Source organism: Pelmatolapia mariae, linkage group LG8 (genome assembly GCF_036321145.2).
Source record: "Pelmatolapia mariae isolate MD_Pm_ZW linkage group LG8, Pm_UMD_F_2, whole genome shotgun sequence".
Lineage (NCBI taxonomy): Eukaryota > Metazoa > Chordata > Actinopteri > Cichliformes > Cichlidae > Pelmatolapia > Pelmatolapia mariae.
Genome location: NC_086234.1, coordinates 30,468,580 through 30,477,500, shown reverse-complemented (window position 1 = coordinate 30,477,500; position 8,921 = coordinate 30,468,580). Strand labels below are relative to the sequence as shown.

At 42.8% G+C, this 8,921-nt stretch overlaps 1 protein-coding gene across 1 annotated transcript in view; it reads right to left on the bottom strand.

Annotated features, from left to right (window-relative positions):
• The window catches only part of LOC134632920 (signal transducer and activator of transcription 5B-like), a 33,110-nt gene that overhangs the window by 2,882 nt on the left and 21,307 nt on the right, over positions 1 to 8,921 (bottom strand). The window contains exons 11-19 of the mRNA XM_063481797.1: positions 7,615 to 7,737; positions 7,373 to 7,465; positions 6,675 to 6,881; positions 5,141 to 5,235; positions 4,786 to 4,928; positions 4,377 to 4,532; positions 4,229 to 4,280; positions 2,898 to 3,005; positions 1 to 1,835 (exon numbers count right to left, since the gene is read on the bottom strand). The exon at positions 1 to 1,835 is cut by the window's left edge and continues 2,882 nt beyond it. Of these exons, the coding sequence (XP_063337867.1) occupies positions 1,712 to 1,835; positions 2,898 to 3,005; positions 4,229 to 4,280; positions 4,377 to 4,532; positions 4,786 to 4,928; positions 5,141 to 5,235; positions 6,675 to 6,881; positions 7,373 to 7,465; positions 7,615 to 7,737 (1,101 nt within the window). The 3' untranslated portion in view covers positions 1 to 1,711. The remainder of the gene's footprint in view (positions 1,836 to 2,897; positions 3,006 to 4,228; positions 4,281 to 4,376; positions 4,533 to 4,785; positions 4,929 to 5,140; positions 5,236 to 6,674; positions 6,882 to 7,372; positions 7,466 to 7,614; positions 7,738 to 8,921) is intronic.

The window sequence follows — 8,921 nt, the reverse complement described above, 5'->3', positions numbered from 1 at the left end:
AGGCAGTTTGGTTCAACGTCGTCACAGAGAAACAGATGAATTGGTAGAAATGTTTTAAACACGACTCTTACAGTTTATTGTCAGGACTTAAAGGAAGACCAAGTAACCTCTGAGGGAAGAGATGCAACAAACCGCCATGTTAGCCAATCGACATTCACAATTTAGAGTCGGTGCTAACACTTAAAGCCAGCAAGCCCTACATCCACAGCTGCCTCACACTACAGGGTCACTTTACTAACGTTCAATCTCCAGCTGCTCTCAGGTGTGTAGCATGTTACAGAAACAGCAGCTGTTACAGGTTCAACCAAACACTGAAACAGCTGTGGCTGCTGCGGCCCACACAGACGCTGGCTCAGCCAACAGGGAGCTTTAACCACCCACGGCATGCATTTTTAATTTCTCTTGGATATTTGGTCACATTGGGGCCCCATCAATGTAAAAACAAAGAATTACCAGATTTTTTTTTTTTACCTTATTTTTGTTTTTAAGAAAAATAAGAGCCACATATGAGGATATTCGTTTAAAATTTTGATAGAACAGCAGCAGTATGATGTCCTCGTGAGTGGATATCAGGCCCTTGTAGAGCAAAATTCAATATTTTGGTCTAAATAACCCAAAATGTGATGTCCACATATGTGGACGCCAGGTCCTAAGAGGTTAAACCTGTCCTAAAGCTTAGGCCACAGCTAAGCTCAGGAGCTAATTATAAAGCAATAGGTACCTTACTAGGAGACCAGTTTGTTTCCTTCTGGCTGTCCCTTTCTATTTTAAGCTTTTACTCAAGATTTGGAATAAGTTACATCGTCTTTCTTGAAGTCTTGATTGGAAATCTTCATTTTTCTTGACAATAAAAAAAAAAAAATCATCTCTGTAATACAGAAAATAATACATTTGTCAACTATGTGTCACAGTAACCAGTACTGCCTGTGTACTGGGAGAGAGAGCTCCTCACAGTGATATTTAAGGCCCTTTCAGACACGCAGTGAGGTGTAGCTGAACTTTTACTTCTCCACAGTGAGATCAGTGTGTGTGACAGCTAAGAGGAATGTGCTCAGAGAGAGATCAGTCTTTCTGATTGGGAAATGCATCAGTCTAATCATACTGTAAAATAGAAACATACGCGTTTAGGGCATTCTCTGAGGCGAGCAATAACAAACAGGTCCAGGAGACAGAGTCATTCCTCCGGCTGTGCCCATGTGCATTCAGACTTATGAATTGTTGAAAGGGCAACGTTATTGTAAATGAGCTGGCCCATTAACATCACAACTGCAACAGAAAAGTGAGTGCATGTCTGAAAGGGACTTAAGCTGTGTGTTATCTGTGTCTCCTGATGCTCAGCGGGCGCATACAAAGGCAAAGCTTCTGCTGAGAACGACCCGTCTCAGTTTTTAATAAAAACCCAATTGAAACAAACTACCTCCAGATAGCAGCAGTGAGAAACTACAGGAAGCAGGAGAGGATCTAAAGCTTGTTGAATGGCAGTAACATTGACTTTACTTCTTTAAAAAGTCTTGGACGAGTAGACAAGTATTCGACACCAGGTGTATTCTCGTTTTGGACACAGTTAAAGAGAAACCTGAATAACAAAATGTGACGCAGATCTGCCACACTGGCCGACTTGCCCTGGTTGCAGTCCAGTTGGTTTTGCAGGCGTGAGTGTTTCCAGACGGAGATGACCTTGGGGCGTGCCGCAAGGGGGGGAGTGTCTGGTTTAGGACTGCTGGCTGTTCCACTGGTTGGCCATAGGCCTGCGGAGCAGCTCCTCCACATGACGAGCCACATCCATGGTGTCCTCGAGATCAAAGTCCCCATCGGGATCCAACATGCCGTCAGCCCTGACAGGACAGCAGCGAAGATGGTCAATGGAAAACAATGTTAAAGCATCTTCATGGATGGTTTACATTCCTGAATGAAGCAGTATCAACAAAGACATCCAAAACTAGTATTGATAGTTTGCATTGTTTACAAACTGTCTGGACTAGGCTGTAATTCATTATTATCAGGAAGTCCTAAAAACTCCCTGAAAAGCCTTCAGTTAATCCAAAATGCTGCAGCAAGAGTCCTGACAGGGACTAGAAAGAGAGAGCAGATTTCTCCTGTATTGGCTTCCTGTTAAATCCAGAATTCAAAATCCTGCTCCTCACATACAAGGTCTTAAATAATCAGGCCCCATCTTATCTTAATGACCTTGTAGTACCATATCACCCTATTAGAGCACTTTGCTCTCACACTGCAGGCTTACTTGTTCCTAGAGTATTTAAAAGTAGAATGGGAGGCAGAGCCTTCAGTTTTCAGGCCCCTCTTCTGTGGAACCAGCTTCCAGTTTCCACTCCTGCCTGAGTTATGCTGCATTATGTGTAAGCTGTCTCTTCTTCAGTCACCTTTTTCACTCACTATGTGGTTACATGCCACTCTGCGTTTAATCATGGTAAATGGTCTGTATTTGTATAGCGCTAAGGACCCCAAAGCGCTTTACACATCCAGTCATCCACCCATTCACACACACATTCACACACTGGTGATGGCAAGCTACATTGTAGCCACAGCCACCCTGGGGCGCACTGACAGAGGCGTTTCCATTATTAATCACTGGCTCTTTTCCACAGCGTGTCTTTCTCCCGTCTTCCTGTAGATTATTGTTTTAAATATCAGCATGATGATTATTACCACAGAATTTTGTTACATGAAGCAATGATCATGTGTGTACATGCTTTGCTGCCAAACCTCAGTGTTCTTGGTGAATCTGACTTAAGAAGAACAAAACGTTTCCTGGATTTATGAAGGTTATGAAGTACTACTGCACAAATGTCAAAGGCATTCTGACTAATTTTGTGTTTTCACATGTTTCTAAGAGTTTTATTAAATATATGCACACGTGCAAAAAGAAAGCCGCTTACATGGGAGGGTAGACATTGAAGTTGTTAGGGTGGGTCACAGAGGGAGAAGCAGTCTGGTCCATGAATGCAGTAGCTCCTGCACTGGGTTCAGGGTTCGGGGTGGTGAATCTATCAGAGACATGGCCACACTTTACTTTAGCCTACTGCAGCATTACTAAAAGAGCACATTTTACAATGATATTCACGGAAAAACAAACATTTTTATTTATATTACTAATATATTTATATTCAGGTTAATATTTAGACAATATTGAGTTGAGTGGTTTATAAGTTTTGAGTGCAGATATCAACATTATTCTTATTTTGACTGCAAAAAAAGAGCGAGTGGAGAACAGAGAGAACAACATGGTTAAGAAACAGCTGCTGCACATCAACTCTCTTCCACCATCTTCCCAGCCAGCAAGCTAACGCCAAGCTAGGAAAGCAGAGTGATGTTACAGGTGCAGTGCGCAAAGAGACATTTTCACCACTAGATGTCAGCAGACTACAATCCAGCTATTCTAGCTGCTGTTCACCTGTAGTGAGTGCAGGCTGTCAGTCAGCTGTCAGCATATATCCATGTCTATTTACTGTGGTGGACGCTGTTAAACTTTATGTAAGAAGTTTGATACTGAGGTGAGCTGCTGAGGATATGCTGAACTTCAGGTGTTGCTGTTCTTGCTTCTGTTGAACATGACAACCGTGCTCCAAGGTTACATTCTGCCGTTAATGCAACTTTTTTTGATCCAACATTGTTTGGCTTGGACACGAGGTGAGAATGTAATCATTGTCTCGTTGCCAGCTGCCCAGAAACGGCAGGGCCTAAACTGGAGGTAATTAACAAGTAACGGTAACGATATGAGGAATAAATGAAGATGTTTCTGCACGGTTTCATGTGTTAGAGCCTCAGGTAGGCAGGAATAACATGGAGGTGTCAATGAGAGAGAAGGCAAATGAAGGTGAGGAAAACAGAGACATGATGTCATAACTATCACTGGGATTTGTGCAGAACTATAACTTAGTCCCCAACCATTATATTTAAACCTAGCTAAGTTTTGACAGTAATTGATTTTTAAAAGTAATGTTTAAGAAGATTAGTTTTACATTAAATTATAGTGTTAGTGATCTTTATAGCTGCTAGTAAAGTTACGACTAACACAGAAATACTCAGAAGCAGAAACTTGCTGGATCGTAACGTTTTATGCTTGAAATTTTAATCCTGCTCAACAAAAATAAGAAAGACAAAAGGTGCAGAGATATAAAGCTTCACATGTGGGTGTGACAAACTGACACAAAGGTAGAGCAGCAGTGCTAGCAGATTTCCTGTGGCAGTTTGACAGAGAGACGCTTACTCTGGCACGACTTGTTTGATCTGTGGTTTCACATATCCATCAACTGCTTTTGCTGGTAAAAACAAAAACAAAAGACATTAAAATAAAACAGTAGATATATGTTATGGTAACAGTGAAGTGTTGATGTTAAAAATGAGCTGACACATACAAAGTGGGGGGGTGTAGTACTTGGCGAAGACTTCGTCTTTGGGCCGGTCAGGATACAGATACAGGAGATGGTTCAGGTCACTGATGCGGTCAGCCAGCGAGCGAATAGAGAAGTCCTTGGTTGTGTAAGGCAACAGATTCCAGACCAGCCTCTCACCTACATAAAAGAACTGAGGATTGCAGTGATCGTATGCAAAAGGACGGACGCAGAGACAGTGTCTAACAATCATCAGTGGGGCTTTGTGCCACGCTGTGTGTTTCTGTGTGGACATGTCACTCAAGGACAGAAGAAAATCCAACCTGTGTCTTCAGCAGAGCAAAAGCTTTATGTGGGCTTTTTAAAACTGTGTTTTGTGTGGCAGCAGTGCACTGTATATGTAACAGAGCCATAAAGCAGAGCCACTGCGTACCTGATTTGTTGGGGTTTTCTGCCACCCAGGCGATGGTGATGCCTCCAATCTCAGAGTCGCTGAATCGCAGCAGGAAAGTGCCATTGGGTTTGGACATCAGCATGTCCTGTGCCTGCTGCTTGTTTACAAAGCCCAGAATGGCCCTGTGAACACACATAGTTACACACTTAAACACCACCGGTGCACTGTCACAAGTGCACAGTGCTGCCCTCACCCCACCATCTCTGCTGCAGCACAAAGCTCATTTAAAGGTGACATAGTCCTGACAGCAGAGATCATTTTTCAATTTATCATACAACACAAATAAATCTTCATTCCAGATTCTCGCAGAAGGAAAATAAATAAAAGTGATTACCCATCATTCCAGTGAGGCTTCAGATGTTTCTTCATAAGCTCTACTACTCCATCAAACCACTGCCAGAAGGTGAAGTTGCGTCCAGGTAAGCTTTCCTGTGCAAAACAAATTTCTTCAGTGGGTTCACATGCACACCGCTTATGGCCTTTATGTTTTCAATGATATGATGCTGCTTCCTGATTTTCCATGTCTCTGCAGCTGTAAAAAAGGAAAACTCTCCAGTCTAAAACTATGGAAAAGTCCACTTTTACTTAGGAAGTAAGAGAACAAGTAGCAACCAGGTGCTGCTAATCAAATGTACGTGATTAAGTGATGATCAGAAAGTGTGAGCACCTCGACAAAAGCAGAAGATTTGGACGTATGCTGGTCTAGAGCATCAGGGTGTGTGCTAATACAACGACACAATCTTCCCAGGAGTGGACGTCCAATCAAATTCACACCAAGAATCACAAAAACAAACAAAATAAAACAAACCCAGAGCTACATCTCCATTAGCTTGTTGCTCCAACTCTTTTATTTATACGTAGGTTACACTGTAAATATACTTTCTTATTCTTTGATTTTGCTGTTGTGTTCTCATTCTTTTTGGCTTCTAAACAGAACCTGAGTGTTTCACCTTGTGTGAGTACGTGTGCTGAAATTATAATAAAAATCCTCGTATCCTTGAATCATGATGATGGATTGAGGCAGCTGTTCTACAAAAGCACACGCACGCACACACTTTAAAGCATGCTGAAGTCTGTGCACAAACGAGGGTTGTCTGCACACCCATGCATGCCATGACACGTGTGTTGCAACATGAAACTACAGCGGGACAGATTACATTTATAATGGCGTTAATTTATTAGAATAAATGGCCAAAAAAAAAGAATCACCTTCATTGCTGAGCAACCACCATTACCTTTGACCTCCATCGCCCATCAGCACTGCCCTTGTGGACAGAGTGGGGAACACCTGCATATACCTGCTAATTTATACATATCGACACGTCAGACTGCGCTGATGCCTGCAACCCATGTTCTCAGTGTCTCAAACAAATACGCCTTACTAAGGTAAGAATTTACTACAAACTGCACTAAATTCTATCTAAAAACATTTCTTACTTTGTGCACATGGGAGATGTTAAGTAATTAGCACAGGTGGCTCTGTGCTGTAGCTCATTGTGAGTGTTCAGAGCCTCACATTTAACTGCTCCACAGTAATAGTGGGATTACACCGTGCACACAGAATGACCTTTGTGTTTCTCTCTTTTACCTCCCTCAGTAGTGCTATTACATAACATGACAGCCTATTAATGTCAGCACGCAGCTATCAGCAGGACTGTGTTGGTGTGTTAGCTTCATGGCTGAATGTCACAACGTGTAATATGGACTTAAGAATGTAAAGTTTCATCCAGCCTAAAGAAAAGAAAAATGATGAGACACGGTATTATCTTGTCTACATCATTTACGCGTTACAGCGTTTTGGTGAGCTTTGGTGTGGCGACACGGCTTCACAACAAACGTGTGATTTAAGAGTCAGAGGAGCGACTCACCCTGTTGAACTGGGCCCAGGATATGGTCATGCTGCGGTAGTCGTCAGAGTTGTTGCTGCTGCTTGAAAAAGCCTTCTGTGCAAGAAAGACCAGGTTGTCGTCTGACAGGCCACGCCCACTGTGCATCTCTGCCTTGTATTTCATATCGAGGGCCTCACACAGCTGGGGCCACAGCACCTTCTCTGGCACAATGAACGGCACTCTGCCCTGATGACAGGAGGAAAAAGTTCAGCTTCCAACTGCATTTTATTTGTCTCTGCATATTCACTGTTGTTTATTTCAAAATATGTGGATTTATTCCAGGTCACAGAATAACACTGTGAGGCTCCCTGAGGACACGTCCGAGTATTTGGACAACAGTGGAGCTCTATGGCAGAAAGGAACAGGACGAGATGGGTTAATGGTCAGCCTGGCACAGTTTCCATACCATCATTAGTTCTGTGGGCGTGAGGCCTTCCCTTTAGCAGAACCCTTGCCAGTTTGTTGGTATTTCAGCCAAATCTTATTTAATATACAGGCTGTAATTCTTAAGCTGTTCTTGTGAATTTTTTGTAAAATTCATTTGATCACAGCTCAAAGCCTGCTCTTTAATCACAAGCCGTCTGCTCTCATGGCCTGCAGAGAAAAACAACATAAATTGTGCTCAAACATTAAAGAGGGCACTGTGGTCACCAGCCAACGAGGGGCAGCCAACCTACCGGCTCTGCAAAGGCGTTGTCCCACAGGACTGTAGCTGTTGCGTTGTTGTCCTGGCTGCCGTGCACAATGACTACCACAGGCAGGGACAGAGTCTGCAGGTTACAGAAACACACCACAGGCAGTAAGAGACTTCTGAAAAACTGTTCAATTATAAAAGCTGAACTCCACTCTACTCTAGTAAATGTGGCTGCTCATGTTTAACTCCTAAATATAAAAGATCAGACACAGAGACGGGGTTTACTTTGACGTGGAAGACCAGCTCGTTGCCCCCAATGCTAAACTGGGACTCAAACAGAACTGTAAACTTCTCCTCTGTCACGGACTCTGCACCTCGACGGTCCGAGCGTTTGATCCGCTTCAGTGACTGTGACACACACACACACACACACACACACACACACAAGAACATTTAACCAGATTATCTGATTATAATAAGTGTACCTTCTTTGTATTGTGACTCATAATAATCACATTCAGTCTGTCATTATTTATTTTGTCAAAGTGGATCTGTCACAGTTGGATTTCCTATATACAGTCACACTGAAGAGACAAAAATAACCTTTAAAAACATGCATATATCACATTTACATCTTCTGTTATGTCCTAACAGTCTACCATCAACATTTATGCATACTCTGAACTTCACAGCACTGTGCCATAGAAACTGTGTTTAGTTTGAGAGTACCATTGGTCAAGAAAAGGAGACGTGTACCATCTTTAATCCGTGCTGTGTCGCTGTGGTTGCTCCCCACAAGATTTCAGACAGACAGGTGAAAACTTATCATAAGATTTTCCCAAGTGCAAAGGGCTGCTTATGGAGAGCTACAAATCACCGGGAATCAGCAGGTACAATTGTTTTAAAGTGCAGTAAGGCACTCAGCCACCATGGCCCATGTGCACGCTCAGACTCCACTGCTGAAGACAAACATGTCGAAGTGTGTTTAAAGTTTGCTGAACAACATTTAGACAAGTCTGTGTAATGCTGGGAGAATATAGTTTGGTCACATGAGACCAAAACTGAACTCTTTGAATGCTGTAAACACACCGTGTTTGGGTGGCTTCACCCCAAAAACACCACAGCAACACTGAAGTCTGGAGGTGGGAGCATCATGGTGGGGGGCTGTTTATTCAGCGTACAGCACTGAGACATTAAATATAACTCCAGGAAGGATGAATGGAGACATGGTTGATTAAAATCTGCTGCCATCTACCAGGATGATGAAGATGAAACAAGGATGGACGTTTCAGCAAGACCATGATCCCAAACACAGCCAATGGAAACTGTTGGTTTCAGAGAAATCAAGTAAAGCTGCTAGAACGGCCCAGCCAATCACCTGACCTGAATCTGTGGGAAGGGTCCACGGAGCATTCTGGATTTATAGACTGTTTGTGTGGTGAAGGGGTCAAAGTCATGAGCAGTGCATGGGACTGGTTTCTCCTTACAGAAGCTGTCATGAACTGTCATCACCAACATTTGTATAAAGTAATAAATAAATGTCAGTGTGCATTTTCCCTGTGTCACTTTTTATTATTACACAACTTCATCTG